At 42.0% G+C, this 21,470-nt stretch overlaps 1 protein-coding gene across 3 annotated transcripts in view; it reads right to left on the bottom strand.

The window, feature by feature from the left end:
• Positions 1–12,048: 12,048 nt before the first annotated feature.
• Positions 12,049–21,470, bottom strand: part of ZFP64 (ZFP64 zinc finger protein) — a 78,220-nt gene continuing 68,798 nt past the window's right edge. Inside the window, exons 4-5 of one of the 3 annotated variants that reach the window (XM_036826685.1) lie at positions 16,826–17,077; positions 12,049–13,784 (exon numbers count right to left, since the gene is read on the bottom strand). In XM_036826685.1, the coding sequence (XP_036682580.1) occupies positions 13,075–13,784; positions 16,826–17,077 (962 nt within the window). In that variant the 3' untranslated portion in view covers positions 12,049–13,074. The remainder of the gene's footprint in view (positions 13,785–16,825; positions 17,078–21,470) is intronic. The other 2 variants (XM_036826684.1, XM_036826682.1) reach the window with 2 other exon arrangements.

The raw sequence follows: 21,470 nt of genomic DNA, 5'->3' as shown, positions 1-21,470 counted from the left end.
GACTGGACCCTCAAGTCCCATATTTTATATTTTAGCCACTCTTGCCAACACTTGGTATCACCAACTGTAAAGGTCTGCCGATCTTACAGTTGGAAACTACCTCACCTGTCTTTTTCAAGTCCATTTTCTTGAGTCAGCCCCTTGCAAATGGTCTGACCACCTGTCTGTCCTCTCCCACCATCTTTCTGTCCTTAGCCCTTGCCATATTCTCCTCTGTTGGATTGTCTTTTTCTTAGTGATTTGAAAGAGATCTTTGTGCATGCTGGATGTTAATAATTTGTCTAAAATAGGTGGCAAGTATCCTGCTTGCCTTTAAATTTGCTATTTGGTGCCTTATTGCTATTACTATTATCAGTGTTTTAAATTTGGAGCTGTCGAATCTCTTTTCTTTGATGGTATTTGTGTCTTTTGAATAAACTAAAAATATATTCCTCCGTATTTTCTTCCACAACTGTCAGTTTTGTTCAGGTTTTGTTAATCAAGGGGGATTTATTTTTGTAACTACAGCAGGGAATCTAACTTTATTTTTTCTAGCTTGATGGTAAATTTCCCCAGTCACATTTATTTAATTGCCCTCCATCTTTCTTTTTAAATTACATGTAAGATTTAAATCTATTTCAGATGATCATGTTACTTTTATAATAGCAATAGCTGAAATACAATTACTTGAAAGGAAGAAAATCATATATTGATGTCCTTCTCTCGTGTCTCTCCATGGCTCACACAATGCCAGGAACATAGTATGCGTTCAGTAAATATTTCTGAACTGAAGGTGTCAACTTTTCTGTTTTCTCCTAACAGTATCATGGTATATAATCTGCGATATAATCTTCACGTTAGCTATGGCATCATTACAGGCATTTGGGGGTAAGATCACATTATTAAAGATTTTGTTCTTTTAGTGCCAGTTTTTCAGTTAGATTTTACAGAATCCCATTCTACAGATATAAAAACAGGAATGTGGGGTACCAGGATTTTCTGCTTTAAAAATGAAATCTACCTAGTGAGTGGGAAGCAGCCACATAGCACAGGGAGATCAGCTCGGTGCTTTGTGACCACCTAGAGGGGTGGGATAGGGAGGATGGGAGGCAGACGCAAGAGGGAGGAGATATGGGGATATATGTATATGTATAGCTGATTCACTTTGTTATACAGCAGAAACTAACACAACATTGTAAAGCAATTATACTCCAGTAAAGATGTTTAAAAAAAATGCAATCAACTAATGGTATATAATCTTCATGCCCTCTTAAGCCCTTAATCACTGAAGGATTATTCGTATCACCCATTTTTGGCTATTCTTAAACTAAGCTACTTTGCAGCAATCCTGAATCTTTTCCCAAATAACTAAATGATACAGCAATGAGGGCACAAGGAGTAGCCCTTAAGAGACACTAGATAAGCATTTCTTTTTCCTTCCTTTTAAATATGTCCAATTTTAAGGAATTGCTTCCCTCCATCTCCCCACCCCACCCCAAGGCTCCCATTCATTTTCTGATATGAGCTTTTCAACTGCAGCATTTCCAATTTTTAGGTTGCCCTCAGTTACTGAAAATCCGGCAAAGCTCTGCATTTATTTTTTTGTGGTGCCCGCCCCATCCCCTTCCTTGATCACAGCCGTGTTCAGCTTTCAAGAGTTACATTTAAATATAGGAACAGAAACAGTCTGTGAGGCTATTAGCAGTGAAAGATAATCCATTGGAAATGGTTCCCTGCCCGGCAGTTTTCAAGCAGACTTATCACCAAAAACTAATTATTCTGGGAGCTTTGGTCATCATGAACGTAATCGTCCAATTAGAAGTTACAGCATTTGCCGAGTCCTACGATTTATATACAAGTGGTATTTCATATTGATTATACTAATCAAGGCACATGGTATAAATTCCCAGCATCCCTGGGCAAACCGTCCAGATTTTTAATAATTCTCCTTTTTGCTGGTTACTGCACTAATTATGTGCTAAATAATGACATTATTATTATATTATTATATATATTATTATTAGTGGTGAAATTTCAAGTCTATACAGTGCCTACTCTGCTGTTGGATTAAGTGGTTGGCGGATTTTATACTTGCAAATTGATACCTGGTCATCAGGACACTTGTAATATTTTTTGCCATTTTAAAATTTAATACACATCACTTAACTAATGCAAAAATACGATCATGGATGGATTTTTAAAAAGTCCTCCACTAATGCCATTAAAAGTTACTAATGCGATAATGATAATCAGCTTATCTAAATTAGCATTGTACTTAACAAAATAATACACAGTTTTGGAGAAGGAGAAATTCAACTTGGCCTTTCAGCATTGCTGATGATGGTAAACTGGTAAAACCTTTGTGGAAAGCAATTTGGTAACATTTAGCAAGAGCCTTTAAAATGTTCATGACTTTTGACCTAGTAATTCAATTTCTGGGAATCTAGCTGAATAATGCTATATATGGAAAGAGCTTTATGCATTATTATAAAAGTAGCATTATTTTTAAGAATAAAAAAATGAAAAGAAACTCAAATGTCCACCAAGGGAGTAATGGTAAGTAACATTTATACGTAGTTTTGACAACATGGAGAAATACTATATTAGGTTACAAAGAGGGGAAAATAAAAATTTCGAATTGTGCAGACATTAGCATGTATTACACAATGATGTAAAAACATACTAAGCAGAGCAAAAGACTAAGAAAATAGAGTACAACGTTAGCAACTGTTGCCTATGGATTTGGGACTAGATTATAGGTAATTTTCTGTATTATTTTGTATTTTCCAAATTTTCTATAAGCATGAATTTAATATGATAAAAATGATCGACTGCATTGCAATAGTTTTAAATTAAAACATTAAGATCAATATATTCTTTTGGAGTGAAATATCAATAGTGCATTGTATTGCCCCAGCACAATATTCCCTGTTCTTCAGAGGTGTGGTCACGTTCTCCGAGAATATTTTGTTAAAGGAAAGCACAAGAGTGCAAGGTGAGTTACAGATGAAATCAGGGAAGAGATCTACTCTGTGACTGAATTTTTTTGGCAGAAACAAGGTCAGCTGCTGAAATGACTACTGCTCTAATTGGGTAAATTCCTATTTTATCCTGAAGTTAGAATGCCAGAAAATAACAAAGAAACCCCTGAAGGTGATCAATTCTTCCATGCTCACATTTTGAAAGACTGTTCTGTGCAATTCACAAACTGCATTTAAAGAACTCTTTTCGGTTGGTTACCCAAGTATTCTCCAGAAAATGAGGTTAAAAAGCGTCCAAAGGTGGGTAGGAGGCTGTAGGTGTGGAGGAAGAGTGTAGAAGAAGCAAAACACAAGAGATGACATGTTCATAGAATGTTTAAATTCCAAAGGGTTTTACACATTTAATGTATCATTTATATTTAGAACTGGGCATCAAAGTGAATAAGCTGGCAAAGTGGATGAGAACCTCTATGATAAATTTAAAAGTTATTTTTATTTGTAATTCTTGCTTGTTGTTAAAAAGCCTAACAGAATAGATTTTATTAAAGTAATAAAAGCTCTCCTCCCTTTCCCACGCCTGCTTCACTTACCAGAGACGGCCACCATTAAAGTTATTTCATGTCCTTTAAGACAATATTCATGTATATAACTTTTTTAAAAAAACACCAATGGAGATTAAACTGTACAGAGTACTCTGCAACTTAATTTTACTTAATAATTGACCTTCAACCACTTGTATCTCAACACACATGGGTCAACCACATTCTTTTTTTTTTTAGTGATGCGTGGCCAGGACTGCATGAGTGTATCATCATTTGACCAGCCCTGTTCTCATGGACGTTTGGTTGTATCCTGCTAACTGTTCTTGTGGACAATGCTGCTCTGAACATCCTTGAACATGCTCATTTGCATACTTGAATTAATTCCCCAGGAGAAATTCCTATAAGAATAATTGCTGGGTCAAAGGGAACTCACATTTTAATATTTTGGTAGATATCACCAAATTGGTCCCCCTCAAAAGCTCCCCCTAGCAAGGCATAAGAATACTCTTTCCCACTACCTGGCTGTAGAATTAAATTTTGTTTACAACGAAGAGGTGATTTCTATTCCATTGTGTTCACTTATTACGTCCATTTAATTTCAAAGTACGGGCATTTTTTACTTGACCAAAGAGAAGAGGATAAACGGCAAGGTCTGTGTAGGTTTGTCCTGATTCAAGTAGGTGCATCAGAAATTACTATTAAGAAAGTAAATCCAATTCATAAAATATGTAATTAATTCCAAAGTCACACATACCAATTTGAGGATTAAGGAAACTCCTGGGAAATTGAGAATTGTTGGCAGTATTAACTACTCATTAAAAAATATAAATTATGATTAGCTAGTCCAATCTGGGGTTTAGCATGTGCCAGGCACTGTTCTAGCTCTTTACATAGATTAACTTATTTAACCTTCATGACAACTCTATGAGGTAGGTACTACGATTATTTTATAGATTTAAAAAAATGAGGCACAGAGGGTCTTAATATGACCAAGGTCATGCAGCTAATGAAATGACAGAGCCAGAATTCCAACCAGGTACTCTGAATGCAGCCTCTGGGCTCTTAACTACCATGCTACATTCAAAGCTCATCTTCAGGAAATAAGGATGCATTCCACAGTTCTCCACAAAGCTTTTCATCATAGCACTGACGATGGAAAACTTCCTTACCTGCCTTGGGTTGGAGGTGCCCCCCCACCCCAACAGCAAGATGCTGTGATGGCTAAAGTACAGGTTAATTTTTTTTTCTAAATAAATTATTTATTTATTTATTTTTGGCTGTGTTGGGTCTTCGTTGCTGTGTGCAGGCTTTCTCTAGTTGCGGAGAGCAGGGGCTACTCTTTGTTTTCGGTGTGCCGGCTTCTCACTGCCGTGGCTTCTTTTGTTGCAGAGCATGGGCTCTAGGTGCGTGGGCTTCAGTAGTTGTGGCTCACGGGCTCTAGAGCACAGGCTCAGTAGTTGTGGAGCACTGGCTTAGTTGCTCCGTGGCATGTGGGATCTTCCCGGACCAGGGCTCGAACCCGTGTCCCCTGCATTGGCAGGCGGATTCTTAACCAGTGCGCCACCAGGAAAGCCCCTACAGGTTAATTTTTATTTTGCTTTTCTACGTTTCCTCCAGTGACCACATGTTGCTTTTGTAATAAGAAGACAAAGTCACTTTACAATAGTGACAGTTCTTAAGAACAGAACGCTTTCAACACCGGAAGGTAGCTTATCTTTCCAATGTCTTATTCAACCTCCATACCAACAGCCACTCAGCATCAGGAGGGTTTTGTTTCATCAAACCACAAAACCATGCAAACACCTTGACCCACTTGTGTCCGATGACTCTGCCCTTCAAGAGCTCAATCTGTAAAATGGGGCCAGTGTCACCTACTCTGGAGAGTTGCTGTATGGAGTCAAGATGTTTGTGAGGTTCAAGCACCATTTGGCACTGGCAGCTACTATCATTATGATTTTTGGAAGCCAACCCCAAAAGACAGCCATGATGACAAATTTTAAACCAAAACGTTTATGGATATAGACACCGACTGCTAATGGTGACTGCCTGTTGAAAGGGAAAATGAGGGGCTGTGAAAGGAGAGAGGCTTTTCACTGCACATCCCCTGGTATTGCTTGATTTTTTAAAAAGAAGTCAAGATTATTATTTTAAAAGAAAACATTTTAGGACTGCAGGGCTTCTTATAAATGACTTTCATATTTCGGAGAGAGTATGCTGAGCTTTTTAGTTAAGTGAACATTTGACAAATGTAAATTTACTTAGTATCACTTAGATACTTAAGCCACACTAGAATCTTTAATTACAACAGCTACATGGCTAAGGCTTTTGTATTTGAACTGTAATATAAAACCAATATTTGGAGACAGCACACGTCAGAAAAAAATCCTATTCAAACATTCCATTCATGTCAAAAACAATCAAGAAATAGAGCAGTTTAAAATTATGTATCATATTTTCATAAGCTGTTCTGACTGGCAGGGGTAGTAAACTACAGCCTGGGGGCTAAATCTAGCCAACTACCTGTTAGTTTATTTTTCTAAGTGAAATTGTTATTGAGATAATTGTAGATCCACATGTAGTTATAAAAGTAACAGAGATCCCTTGTATACTTTGCCCTGTGTTTCTCATGTAACCTATCACCTCTTTTTGTATAATCCACGAGCTAAGGTTTTTTAGATTTTTAAACGGTTGAGAAAATTAAAAATATTTTGTGATGTGAAATTACATGAGATTCCAATTTCGGTGTCCGTAAAGATTTGCGGGAACACACGCACATTCCTTTACGTACCATTTCCAGCTGCTTTTGTGCTGTGAGGCCAGAGCTGAGCAGTTGCAAGTGACCGTACGACCCGCAAAGCCTAAAATATTTCCTACCAGCTTTACAGAAAAGTTTGCTGGCCTTTGGGCTGGAGACTGGGCTAGGGTCAGGAGAGAAATGAGTAACTGGAATAAAGATTTTTCTTTTAAAGACAATTTCTAAACGATGTCTGTACCATTGATTCCCTCAGATATCGATGTTAGAAATGTCTTCTTGCAACGAGGGACAAATGGACAATTAAATAAGAGGCAAATATGTCCAGTTTTTTCTCAAAATCTAGAGATGTCTATGTGTTTTGAAAGAATTACACACAGGACGTGAATTTCTCTTAAATATAAAGGGATCATTTATCAAAACTAAAAGAAATGAAGGTAGATTGTTTCAAATCCACAAGTAACCACCAATACAATTGAAATAACCATTTCCCTCCCAGGATGCTTAAAATGAACAAGTGCAGATAACCCTGGGCTGAATACTAGAATTATCTGCTGTTATTCATGTGTTACTCTCTCAGCCTTGGGTAAAAACCCTACCCTTAGCTTTAGGCTGAAGCCAGTCCGTTGTGACCTTTCCAGAAATAGGTGGTGCAGTGTGAGAGCACGTGAGTATGTGTAATGCCTCGAGAATTTCAGAATTGTTTGACAAACATACACTGTCTATTTTCTATAGGCCAAAGTCCCTCAAACTAACAGGTGAGAATTGAGCCATCTTAAGAACAGTTTATCAGAAAAGGGCTGTACGTAGGCATTACAAAGAGCCTTGTTCGGTGAACCCCTCCTAATGCAAGGTCTTTTGGGGGGTGGGTGAGGGGAGGCAGGGGTAAATATTTAAGTGCTGGTGCTACTAGATCTAGTTATGATGGAAAAAACTCCAAGTTCAAATTTTACCAAGAAAACCAGACCCCAGAAATTCCATTAGCATCAGAGGTCTTAACCTAGCGGCAAAGGGACCACAGATAGAATTTAGAGGGTCCAGGGATTTGGATGGGAAAGAAGATGAATCTTATTTCACTCGCCTCTAACTGAAATTGAGCATTTGTCAGTTTGGGATGTAGGTACCAAACCACAGAAGCATTAACAGGACCAGTGATTCAGTCAGCAAAAGAAATCAGCTATTTTCATGTAACATTCTGGTTGCTGTAGCTATCTTGAAATAACATTTATGCGCATCTCTCCTTCAAAATTAAGAGTATGGCTGACCCTTGAACAACACAAGTTTGAACTGCACTGGTCCACTTACACGCAGATTCTTTTTTTTTTCAAAAGTAAATACTACAGTACTACATGTCGTGGTTGGTTGAATCCATGAACATGGAGGAACTGCGGACATGCAAGGCCAAAGGCCGACTATAAATTAGACTAAGATTAAGCCCCGCATTGTTCAAGGGTCAACTATGGTTATTAACTAGGTCTGCTGCTACAGCCTTCATTTAATATAATGCTAATAAAAATGCACATAATCCAAGAAATATTTTGGTAACTATTTCAATATAACTGTTCTCCTTGGCAAACCTATACATTTTGTTTTATTCTTTTAAACATCACTCAGAGAAGGGATTCAGAGATTCCACTGGACTGACAGAGGGGTCCATGACTCAAAAAGCAATGAAGAAAACTGGCCTTAAGGCAGGTCTCCCAACCAGGTGGTGCTGGGTATTAGAAGGAGCTCCACTTGGAGGACACAGACACTGGTTCTAATCCTGACCAACTGCTGGACTTGGGCTCTTTACCTTCATTTTCTTCTCTATTAAAACAGAAGCGTCTCAAGGTGGGGCATATACGAGATCCTAGCCACGTGGCCCCTGAGAGAGGCTGAGCACAGGCTCAGGTGGCCACTCATACTCTTGGGAGTGCAAGTGCGGTTATCACCAACGATCAGTATCGAAGCAAAATTTGCTCAAACATTTTGTAACCTGCCTGTTGGGGGAATGTAACATGGGTCATTCCTGCAATACTTGCCCCCAGCATGTGGGCAGACAGCCTAGGGACATTTTCCGATCATCCAACAACACCCATATTCAAAATTTTTTCCAATCCAACTATCGACCTCACCATTCGTGCAAAAGATCTTGTCCTTTTCCTGCCTCGACACTTAGAACTCAAATCGCTCCGTCCCCGATTCCCCTACTTCTGCCAGTGGAAGACACCCTAGTCTAAGTGGAGAGTCAGGCTGCAAATAACACACAGGCACGGGAGTCCAGCACACGTGGGTCTGACTTTCCTGTGTTAGCTGCACTGAGCAGGTTAACTTTTCTGAAGGTTAGTTTTCTCTTGTAACGGCAAATACAAATGTCATTCATCGTAAGGTTTGAATGGAATCCGGCAGGGAAATGCTTGAACTTCATGGTTCACGGCGCTTCTTCCTCCCACCCAGAGCCCTGGCTGGCCAGCCCCAGCCAGGAGTCTTGTTTTCAAAAATTGAGACCTTTTCTGTACCAGTGATGCACACAGGCTCCCTTTTTAGGCATGTTTTCTTTCCTCACAGGACTGGCTGCGTAATTTGCAGGGCTTGATGCAAAATGCAAATGCAGGACCCCTTGTTCAAAAATTAAGAATTCCAAGACAGCAAAAGCAGAGCATGCACCCGAGTGTGAGGCCCCTCGTGACTGCGCAGACGGCAAGCACGCATGAAGACAGCCCTGCTCCTTCACTGGAGCAGCTCTTCCCACCTGGCTGCACATTAGAATCACCTGCAGAATTTTAGAAAGTACTGATGCCCAGGCCCTTCCCCACAGAGACAGACTCCAAATACCTCAGAGCTTTCCAGGTACTGCAGCCCAGAGCCACAGTTGAGACCCACCGGACTAGAGTGACAGAAAGCCTTGGAAGAATGCCATGGGCCAATACGCACAAAGAACAGACAGAGGGTGCCCCAACAAAGCCCTGATAAAACAGAAACGTTCATGTACAGAATACCCTGGGTGTTCAGGACCTGTGCCAGGTGTTTCATAGCAAAGTCATCTCCAGCCTTCAAGAGCCTGCATTATTGCTCAGCATCTCCTTGCGGGGTTTTAACTCGGCAAGGCTACTCCAGAGCCACGATTTCCCAGCACCCTTTGCAACAGCCATGGCGTATGACCAGCCACGTAGCCAGGAGAGGTGAGCAGAAGTTTACGTGCAACCTTCCAGCAGTGCTAAGAAGAGGGAGGATGGCCTCCCCCTCCTATCTTGGCTGGAGCTTAAGTTGCCACCACCTTGGACCATGTGTTGAAGATGCGGGGCGGGGCTGAGAAGTAAGATAGAAACCACCATGTCCAGTGTCATAAGGTCACAGTACTAGTTCTTGGTTGTCCCCAGCCCCCAGCCCCAAACAAAATAAACGAGAAAAAGACACACAGGTGAGCCAATTTCTGTTTTGGTGTTTTAAACCAGTCGACTTTATCATTAAGCCAAATGCCTGAAATGGCCCATTTTACAGACAAGCAAACTGAGAATCTGAGGCAAAATCTCTAGCCGGACGTCAGCCAGACAGTAGTGCCAGAGGCAGGGTTGTTCTTACCTCCTTTCTCCTCAACCCTGTTACCTTTTAACAAAAGAAGGCTCCTTTTGGATGGTTCTGTCATCACCTTACTCAGATCAACTTATTACTCTAACAAAATATGTATACTTTAAAATTGGAAACCCAGCCTAGTGCTTTGGTTAAAAATGTGGACTCTGGAGCTACACTGCCTGGGACTGACACCCAACTCTGTTCTAGAAGTTTCTTCACCTTCGTATCTGAACAAGAGGCAGAGACTAGGGTGAGGTGGTTGAGGCAATCCCCTCTGGTGCAAATAGAAAGTGGTACCAAAAATCTCACTGATCAAGGTGACTATTTTAATGCAATTTTCCTAAAAACCAAACGTAACGCAGAAAAGTCCACAATGAACAAAAACATCACACTCTTAAAGATAGGCCCAAGTCTGCCCCTGCATGGTCCTGCCTTAATTCCCAGGCCAACTGCTAATAAAACTTCATTTACAAAAACAAAGCAGCTGACCTGTGGGCCATAGTTTTCCAATTAAAAAAATACTGCTTTAAAACGAGTGCTTACTGAGTTTTGAGTGCCCTAGGCAAGTGCCTCCCTTGTCTCACCCTAGTTCCAGCTCTGGATGGCACCTGGGAGAAGTAGATGAGTTAACACAGGTCACGTTCTCAGCACAGTGTCTGGCTCAGAGTAAGGACTCACAACAACACAGCAACAGAAATTGAGGAGCATACTTTTTTAAGAAATTAAACCCAGGGACAAACAAAAAATTCATGTTCTGCAATGTTTAGAAGGCAGCAAGAAAGCTTAATCAGAGGAGAGCAAGAGGGTAACATCTTGATTTCTGGACTCTTCACTGGAGATTTTATAGCTACACTGCCTAAGGATCAAAAGGACGCAGCTTTTCCCAGTGCCTAAGCTGGAACTTGCCTATCTCTTGCATGAAGCTGTACCTTCCTTAAAGGGATCTCAGGAAACTTGGCATTCTCAGTATTTCTCCCGTGTTTTCACCCATCAGCAATTACCCCGTTGCTTGCACTCAATAGCCCAGCTCAGGGGTCAGCAAAAGATGGCCCTCCAAATCATGGCCTGCTTTTTGTAGATAAAGTTTTATTGGCACACAGCTATACCCATTCACTTACCTGTTATCTACGGCTGCTTCGGTGACAATGGCAGAGTTGAGTGATTGTGCCACAAAGGTGAACAGAGTTGAGTAGTTTCAACAGAGACTAAGGCCAGCAAAGCCCCCAAAATTTACTATCTGGCCTTTTACTGAAAAAGTTCGCCAACCCCTGGTCCAGGTGATGTCAAACTGCAAACATATTCATTAATCAATTTCCCCTTTCAGATCCATATTGACCTTGCGAAACAGAGCTGGGTGCAGAAACCATGTCAGCGGCCTCTTACCTACTATGGCTGCTTCCCAGCTTTATCTGGTGATTAGCTGTATATTTTAAGTCTCATCCTCATTTTATAAAGTTTTGCTGGAACACAGACATGTTCTTTTTCTTATAGTCTGGCTGCTTTTGTGCAGAGAGCTTAGTCACGAAGCAGACCTAATGGCTCCATAATGCCTCAAATATTTACTATCTGATCCCAAACTTTTTGCTGACCTCCGCTCTACTGGGCAACCAAATTTGCTGTGATACCAGCGTGGATCCAAGACCCTTGATGCCCATACAGGTGTGAAAAAATGTCTTCTAAAGAGGCTGATATTTTTCCTGTTTATCTGAAGAGCTATAACACCAGAAGTACAAGCAATGTCTCTACGATTTCGATCTATCGGTTCCCACTTGAAAGGTCAACAGCCCTTCTGTTACTAGAACAGAAACACAGATAAGACTCTTTGACAAACGGCAGAAAGGTGACAAAAGAATCTGTACAATGCACCAGCATTCAGTAACAAAACACTTCTGAACAACCAAAAATAGCTCTAAAGCAAAGAAATGATTAATTCTATCATTTTCATCTTTTCTTCTTACAAAAAGATCCAACAGTGCGTTATAACTCGCCTGAAGTCAGACTTAAATGGAATCAGATTTGTTCAAACAAAATTTCTAAAATAAGTTCTGTACCTCTATTTCATAAGTGACATAGTCCCCTGCATACAATCTATAAAAAAATGTTTTCACATCCTTGTTTCTAGTTTATCAAAAACAATGGATCTATTCAATGTTTTAAAAGCACAGATGTTTAGCTTGATGAGGGCACACAAGAATTTGTATTAAACAAAGACTGTATTTGAAGAAAAGAACAAAGCAACTTTGGATAAATTATATATCCACTGGCATTCCATGGCCTCCTAAATTTCCGTCAAGTGAAATGTCCATTTACAAGAGGTTTGGGGTTTCTCATTTGTTGGTTCAGCAAACACCAAGGGCTTACTGTGATGAAAGACACTAGTCTCAGGCTTTCCCACGCATCATATGTCCCAGAACCAAGCCCAGGACCCACTGGGCCCCTCATCGCTTTTTATGAACACAAGTAGGCCAAGGTTGAATTTCACAACACACAATTACAGGCTGAGCTAGCGTCAGCTTGATCTTTGGCGCCACCTACAGATCAAACTGCATTTCGCTTCACTACAGCACTAAGACACAGATCTCCTACGTGCATTTATAGAGAAAATTACTATGGGGCCGGGGCAGCGCCGCAGAACCCCACACCATAACCTGTCTATGGGAGACCATAAAAATGGAGTGTCCCTCTTACACCATTCTACAGATGAGCTTGCCTTTTTATTATAAGACAACAGATAAAAGGAACCACACAAAAAACGTAGAAGGCGAATACTCATAAACCACCACCCAGGTTAAGAAATAGAACTTTTCCGGCCACCCCAGACCCTCCAGGTACCCCGCCATCACCTTCACCTTTCCCGCTCTACAGATGAGCGTAGTATTAGTTTTTCCATGTGGTCTAATTAGTTTCATAATTCCATCAGAGATGGATCGGTTTTAGAACTGCAATCCATCGCGAAGAAACTATCCCTATTGGAGGGCGCGGTGCTTGATGGACGCCCCCCACCTTGGAACCGAGACAACCTGCTTAGACGATTCTTGGAGGGAAGACAGGGACACGGATGGGGGAGGGTCTCCACAGCGTTGCCTTGGCGCCTGCCTGCCCTCAGGCCACGGTGACTGGGGCCATGGCCTCTGCAGGCCTATTAAGCTGGAGCAGGTGTCCCCGCAGCTGGTGACTCAAGTCTGGCTCGACGGCCTGAGTGCAGAGGACCAGGCAGGGGCGCATGTCTGGCATTCCGGACAGCTGCCCACCCTCCCTGGCGGAACTAGAGGCACTGGCTGGGCTCCAGGGACGTCTCGAGCTGCCCCACGGAGACCAGGGTGCCCAGCTGCCCCGAGGCACTGCTCTCGGGCGGGAAGGTGACCAAGCCCGAGTTCTTGTTCTCACCGTGGTCACTGTGCTGCTTCTTGTGGCACCGCAGAGAGTCGCCCCTGACAAAGGAGGCGCCGCAGGTCTCGCAGCGGAAGGCCCGCTGGGTCACTATCTGGGCCACGTGCTGGCCACCGCTCTCTTGGGGCCCTTCCCTGCCCGGCGGGGCCCGGTTCTCTGTTTTGGTCTCGTCCCTGTGCACCTTCTCGATGTGCTTGGCCAGGCTGCTGGGCCGCTTGGTGTCGAAGCTGCAGAAGTCGCACTTGAAGGGGCGGTCCTTGCAGTGGACCCGGCTGTGCACGCGCAGGGCGGCGGCGCTGGAGCAGGAGTAGCTGCACTCGGGGCACTTCTCAGGGTGGTCGGCCTGGTGCAGCCGGCTGTGCTCCAGGAGGTCGGCCCGGTCCCGGCCCTGGAAGGCGCAGTGCAGGCACTTGAAGGTGTGCTTGATGCGGACGTGCGACTTGAGGTTCGCCTTCATGGTGCAGCGGACGTCGCAGAACTCGCACTTGAAGGGCTTCTCCCCCGAGTGCACGATCATGTGCCTTTTCAAGTCCGAGCTGATTTTGAACTTGGCGCTACAGAGCCAGCACTGGAAGGGGGTGTCCCCTAGCAACGGAAGGTGTGTTTCCATTAGAGCAGGCAGGCAACACAGAACTCCCCCCAAACACACCTCAGAACACCTGGCCGCAGAGAGGTAGCTGGGTCTTTGAACTCCAATTACTTGTCACCTGGTAACACCACCACTAACCACGTATATTAACTCGCTTAATCCTCACGACAATCCTACGTGTGGGTACTACTACCCCCATTTTAATAGATGGGGTAACGGAGGCTCAGAGAGGTCAAGTTATTTGACCGTGGCCAAACAGCAGGGATTTGAATCCAGGCATCATGGCATCCAAGTCCACACTCTTCATGACACTTCCGTTTCAGATCTAAACTCACTTGACATCTCAAATTTGGACATGGAAGGAAGAGGTGTGGTTTATGTTACATACAACTGTTCCAAATCAAGCTAAGACTTACAAACGTGCTCACTTTAATGTTTAACCTGTATTATTACATCAGTTAACTGGCTTGTATTATTAAAGTTTTGTAGTTTCACAATGGCAGAATGAATTTTATTTATAAAATTAACCCATGAATATGGCAGCAGGAGAAGACAAATCATGAAATGCCATAGCCCCCTCTGTACTCCCTGGAGGCACTGCTAAGGGCTTAGTTCTTTTGGAGGTTGTTACTTTAAATATCATTGTCAGTTGACTATATGCAAAGATGAGATTCTTACTTATCCTACATATCCATCCTTTTCCCAAACTTCTCCTGCATTGTTGGTTGTGATTTTGACTCTTCTAGCCTTACTTTCTAAAATGAGTAATAGCTTCAACTTTTAGTTCATCAGCTTGAGAGGTTTAAGGATTCCTTTCTCTTTGTCACACTACCTTCTCCCTGCTCGAGAAATAGCTTTATTTTTACATTTAAGTTCGGTTTGCATTCTGACTTAATTCCCATGCTTTAACTAGTTGCTTTAAACTTTAGACACAAACCACAGGTAATGTATATTATGACTAGGTATGTGACATTCACCTGAGCCAAATTCTGCACTGGGATTACATCCACTTCCACCTGGGCCAGTTGATCATGTGGCTAGTATCAAGTTCACCTTGATTCTCTTTTTACATTGAAGTATTTTGATTTACAATATTATCTTAGTTTCAAGTATACAGCGTAGTGATTCAATATTTTTATAGATTATACTCCATTTAAAGTCATTACAAAATAATGGCTATATTTCCTCATGCTGGACAGTACATCCTTGTTGCTTATTTTATACATAGTAGTTTGTATCTCTTAATCCCATACCCCTATCTTGCCCTTCCCTTCATTCTCTTTTCTTACATGCTCACTTGGGGGTCACATTTTATCCTGCTTCTTGGCTTGTGCATTGAGGGAAAAAAGAATCTCACCATCATCTCAAAAGCCATCCAGTCTCTTAATTATGTAACATTTTACATGGATTTTGAGTTTCTGATTTGCTGAATTTCCTCTTAACCTTCTATGTAAGTATCATCCTGATATTTCCCTTTATTGCAACCCCAGTCAGCTTCATTCAGATCTTCACATATCAAATATCTCATGCCAAATTTTGTTTCCTCCCTTGTTTGGCTAGAGTTTATCTTCCAGTAACTTCCACTAGCCTGGTGGCTGGGAGTGAAGTCTCAAGTCCTTGCGCATTGTTGTCTAGTCTACGTTCACACTTGAGATAGTTTGGTTGGGTATAGAAGTCTATATACCAAATCATTTCTCAACTTTGTGGGCACTGTTCCACTATCTCCGAGAAGCCAATATTACTGAAAAGTCTTTCTAGGTATGGCTCTCTCCAGCCATTCCCTTTGTCCTGTGTGGCATCTTGTAAGCCCTTTCATCTCTCATGGTCCCTGAGAATTGAAAATTTTTTCTCATTTGATTTTCTCACTTCTCTTTTCTTCCTAGATCTAGTCAGAAACCAGACTTCTATCTTCTTATCATCAGTTCTCCAACTTTTTTCCTGGTCTCTGGAAAGTTTAAGTTTATAGCCAGCAACCTTAGATTCAATTCATACCTCTTTGTTCTGACTACCTTTCCTCATAAAACTCTTCTTGGATGCAACATTTCTGCCGGTGGGTAGATACCAAAGAAAACTGAAAAATTCTTGTAAGTTACCCAAGTACTCTGTTATCTCCAGAATTTGTTACTTGTTAGATTTGGCACATTTCATACCACTCATTTTCTGCAGATGATGAGATAATCCATAGTTGACATTTTACAGTTAGGAGGAGTAGACTGGTTTAAGGATTAGACATAGGTGTCATGGGTTTTACCTGTTACTGGATAGTTTAGACCATTTTGCTAATAGGCTTCAGCTTCTCCTCTGAACTCTGACCTTTGCAGCCTACACACCAGTTCCAAGTCCAGAACGCTCAACGCAGAGAGAAATTGGCTGGAAAGATTGGCTCCCAACACTATAGCTACCTCCCATTTGTCTGCTGGGACACAGTTTTCTTTACTCAGTTTTAGATGTCAGTATATGCCTGTCTGCTTGCCATTTTCCATGAATTCACTGGAAATTCTCATTTTACGACTCTCCTTATGAGCCTCCCAATGCCCATTTTTCTGTGCCATGTTGGGTTGGTTGGTTCTATCTTGTTATTTCAACAGGGTCTCACAAAGAAGGGAAGGAAAAGCTTTTCTGCAAAGTCTAATTTCTAGAACTAGAAGTTTGTGACTTGCAGTTACATTCAGGTGATTTTGCTACATGTTTCTGAATTAAGCCACGCAATCAGAGTTTAAGTTAAATGACAGAAACACTTAGTTTATACATCAGACTTTTATTGAGATACATCCTTTGCTTCCTGACTGCTGAATTGGATTATCATCCCCAGTGGTATTCTATGTAGTCAAGTTAGAGAACCCAGCTGTCAGACTTTCATGTTTTACTGAAAGCTGTTGTCCCGGTAGAAGAAACCACAAACTTCACAATCAACACAGAAGTTCCAAATTTCTTTACTTACACCCTGAAGTCATTTAAGTTGCTTGTGCTTTAACTAAATGAACACTAAGGAATTAGAGGCAAGGGAGGCACCGAGGTTTCGAGGTGTGGGACTTACCTGTGTGGGACCGGAGGTGGACGGTGAGCTGGCTGGAGTTGCGGCTGGCGTACGGGCAGAGCTGGCATTTGTACGGCCGCTCGTCGGAATGTATCCGCAGGTGCTTCTTGAGGCTGCTGCTGTCCACGGCAGCGTAGTCACACAGGTGACACTTGTGGGGCTTCACACTGGTGTGACACCGCATGTGCATGGTCAGGTTGTCCTTCCGGCTGAAGCACTTGTCACAGAACTCACACTTGTGTGGTTTGTCTCCTTCAAACACATAAGGAAGAGTCAAGGTTTTAAGGGTTTTCTCTACCAAGATGACTGCAAAGAGATGTGACCAAGGTGGTAGCCTGAGCCTAGGGGTCTGCTTCTTCCTTCTCACCAAATGCCCAGAGATAGGAAGACACTGAGGTCTAGATTAGCACATTGGGAAACAAGTAGGTGTGCCATTCATTCATGGCTCAGAACTTCTGAAGGCTCCTAAGGCACAGAGATAGTATCAGACTGAAAGAAAATCATAGGCCAAACCTTGTTTGGGAAAACGAGAGTGGTCATAGAACTATTCAAGATCAGGGTTTCCCTGGTGGTGCAGTGGTTGAGAATCCGCCTGCCAATGGAGGGGACACAGGTTCCAGCCCTGGTCCTGGAAGATCCCACATGCCGCAGAGCATCTAAGCCCGTGCACCACAACTACTGAGCCTGTGCATCTAGAGCCTGTGCTCCACAACAAGAGAGGCCACTGCAATGAGAAGTCCGCTCGCCACAACTAGAGAAAGCCCGTGCACAGCAACGAAGACCCAACACAGCCAAAAAAAAAAAAAAAAAAAAAAAAAAAAGAAAGAAGTAGTCAAGATCAGAGGGGGCAGGTGGAAGCGTATTGGAACAGCTTTCTGGCTCACTAGTTGATAAACCACATGGAGAATGGTCAGATTGATCCTTCCCTTACTTGTACTAAACCACAAGCAGCAATGGTGTCTACCTCCCAGGCTGTTAGGAAGTGAGCGTGCTTAGGCTGGAGAAACAATGTTAAAGGCCCCAAGTACCTAGAGGTACCCTGGAGAGCAGAGAACCCCAAGCCCAGAACATCGCCACCAAACCGTTCCACGCATCCCCCCCCATAACCACTCCAGACTGATCACATCCAAATAAAAATCTACCCAATAACCAAATGCTTGGGGAAAGTCAGAACAGAAAGGCATGCCCAACTCAAGAACCTGAAGTTCAAGAAAATAATTATTTCAACACTAAAAACAGACATGGATTTTTTTTTTTTTTAATTAAAAAAATTTTTTTGGCTGCACCACCTGACTTGCGGGATCTTAGTTCCCCAACCAGGGATCGAACCCGGGCCCCCAGCAGTGAAAGTGTCACATCCTAACCACTGTACCTCCAGGGAATTCCCCAGACATGTGTCTTAAGATGGCTTATCTAGAGCCATTGTGGGACAGTGTCAGAAGCCTAGGAATGATGAGATCTTAAAGCTTTCAGAAAAAAATGCCCAGATGAGCACACAACTCCTCAGACAACACTGGATGGTAGCAAGATGGGAACAGTATCTGCAAAGTTCCACAGAAATTATATCCTGTACTTGAACTAGCATTCCATGGGAAGAAAAAATAAAGCCAGTTGACAGATGACGCAGGGTATCACACTTGAACCGTGTACGTCAGAACAACAACAAAAAGGTAAGTGGATAAGATGTGGGATACAAGTAATGAAATGGAAAGTACTGCTTCCAAACCACCAAAGAGAACCAATCATAAAAAAAGGGATACAATAGAACACAAAATGAGGTAAATATCAAACTAAACATCACTTAGTACAAGAAACAAATGGATTAAATTTCCTATTAAAAATGTCAATTACATTAAAAAAAAAAAAAAAGTCAGCTTAATGCTCTTAAGATACCCAAATAAAAATGGCAGCGAAGTAGAAAACGATAGAAAAATACTCTAGGAAAATGCTAAAAGACATCAGAAATATCAATATTAGGCAAAACAAATCATGGTGAAAGCCACTAAAAATTTTATACTGAGGAGACAGAACTCACTAAGTAGATGCAAATCAAACTTATGAATCTAACAAGGTTTCACAAAAGGTTTTTCAAAGAAAAGCTTGCAAATTGTAGGACATGTTTTGAAACAACTTTTGCTCAAGAATCAAAATCCAATTACAAACTCCCAAGAGATGAACAGGGGGAGCTCCATGTATCAAAGCCCATAGCCTAGTCACTTTTCAGGAGAATGTCTGTGAACTTCAGTTCATTTTAAACAAAAGGCTGAAAGCAAGCGAACCATATGCAACTCAAGAAACTAGAAGAAATGAAGATGAACAGCACTTGATCAATAAATACAAAAAATGGCTGTTAAAAAGGGAGGTTTGCTCAAAGAAAAGATACCAATAGGCCAGGGTTTTCAGTCTCGCCACTACAACCATTTGGGGCCAGGTGATTCTTTGCTGTGCCCTGTCCCGTGCACGTAAGATGTTTAGCAGCACCACTGACCCTTTCCACTAGATGCCAGTAGCACCTTCCTCCCCAGTTCTGAGAGTCAAAAATGTCTTCAGATATTACCAAATGTCCTGGGGGGAGGGGGATAAAATTGTACCTGGTTGAGAACCATTTTAATAGACATTGGAAAGGAGAAAGGGGACAAGAAATAGACAAACTCAATCATGATTATTAAGTAGGACTTTACCCCAATCAGTTTAGAAGACTCAATAAAATGGTGATCATCCAGGAAGATATAAAATTACAGTCTGAATCAAGAAAGAAAACGGAGCAATAACAATTCAGAAAAACTGCTATGTCAGAGATGTACCCCAAGGTAAATTGTTTATTGTTCAAATATTCACTGTCCTTCCCAGGAGAATTATGCTGCATGGTCCCATCACTGCAGGCTTGGACATGTGACTGGCTCTGCCCAACGGAAGAGGAGCAAAACTGATGAGTCACTGTTAGGCAAATGCTTTTAAGAGCCAGTGCCTTGGGAATTCCCTGGTGGTCCAATGGTTGGGACTCCTGTTCGATCCCTGGTACAGGAACTAAGATCCTGCAAGCCACTCAGTGTGGCCAAAACAAAACAAAAACAAACAACAACAAAAAAGAGCCAGTGTCTGGTTGGCTACACTCGCTTCTCTTGCCCAAGATGACCTGTAACATTCCAGATCAGGGGTTGTTTGGTTTTTTTTTTTTTTTTTTTTGAAGTATAGTTGATGTACAATATATTTCAGATTTCAGGTGTACAACATAGTGATTCACAATTTTTAAAGGTTATATTCCACTTATATTATTATAAAATATTGGCTTATTCCCTGTGAAGAGCAGGGGTTCATTTTTTTTTTAAAATAAATTTACTTTATTTATTTATTTTTGGCTCTGTTGGGTCTTTGTTGCTGCGCGCGGGCTTTCTCTAGTTGCAGCGCGTGGGCTTCTCATTGCGGTGGCTCCCGTTGTGGAGCACGGGCTCTAGGCGCACAGGCTTCAGTAGTTGCAGCACGCGGGCTCAGTAGTTGTGGCATATGGGCTTAGTTGCTCCGCGGCATGTGGGATCTTCCTGGACCAGGGATCGAACCCGTGTCCCCTCCATTGGCAGGCGGATTCTCAACCAGAGCAGGGGTTCTTATTTTGGGCCTCATGGATACAATTTAGGGGATCCAAGACCTTGCATGGGAAAGGATTAAATTTTTATCTCCATTACCTCTAACTGGAGTTTAGCATTTCCTCCAATTATGGATGTAGTCAACAAACCATAATAATGGTACCCGAGACCCCCATTAATAGACATAAGCCATGTTCAGACCACATTCTACTTGCTGTAGTTCTCAGTACCCTTTATGCTCATCACTACTTCACAAGTAAGATAGTAGACCAGCCACTGGATCTGAAAATTAACTGCAGAGCTTCAGTGCTTCTGTGCCAATGAATCATCTCGGGGTGAGGAGGTCTCATTAAAATGCAGATTTTTTCATAGCTTTGAGATATAATTGATATATGATATTGTGTAGGTTTAAGGTATATGATGTGATGGTTTAATACATGTATATCATGAGAAATGATTACCACAATAAGTTTACTTAACACCTCCATCACCTCAGTTTACCATTTTGTGGTAAGAACATTTAAGATCTATTCGTAGCAACTTGCAAGTATATAATACAGAATTGTTAACTACAGTCACTGTGCTGTACCTTCGATCCCTAGGACTCATTCCTCTAATAACTACAAGTCTGTACCCTTTGACCAACATCTTCCCATTTCTCAAGCAGAACTCATAGAAACAAAGAGTAAAATGCAGTTTCAGATTCAGTGGGCCTGGGTGGGGACTAAGATTCTGTGTTTCTAATGAGCTCCCAGGTGGTGGTGACCTTTCTGGTCTGTACCACACTTCAGGAAAGCAAGGGTTTAGTGTATTAAAATACCACACAATGAACACTTTGATAGCAATTGTACTTAAATATAGTTTAATGTGCTTTTATTATGTTTAAAAATACTGTTCTGCGAAGGGTCCCGTAAGCTTCACAAAACTGCCAGGAGTCCACAGCAAGAAAAAAGGTCAAGAACGCCTTTATCTGGCATATTCCAGACCGGTCGCTCCACCAGCCAGGCCCTGGTGAGAAGACCACAAGGCGCAGAGCTGCCACTGACTCTGGGGACACAGGG

This window comes from Balaenoptera musculus, chromosome 15, assembly GCF_009873245.2.
Source record: "Balaenoptera musculus isolate JJ_BM4_2016_0621 chromosome 15, mBalMus1.pri.v3, whole genome shotgun sequence".
Taxonomy (NCBI): domain Eukaryota; kingdom Metazoa; phylum Chordata; class Mammalia; order Artiodactyla; family Balaenopteridae; genus Balaenoptera; species Balaenoptera musculus.
The sequence above is the reverse complement of the archived record's forward strand: the minus strand, read 5'-3'. Positions and strand labels throughout refer to the sequence as shown.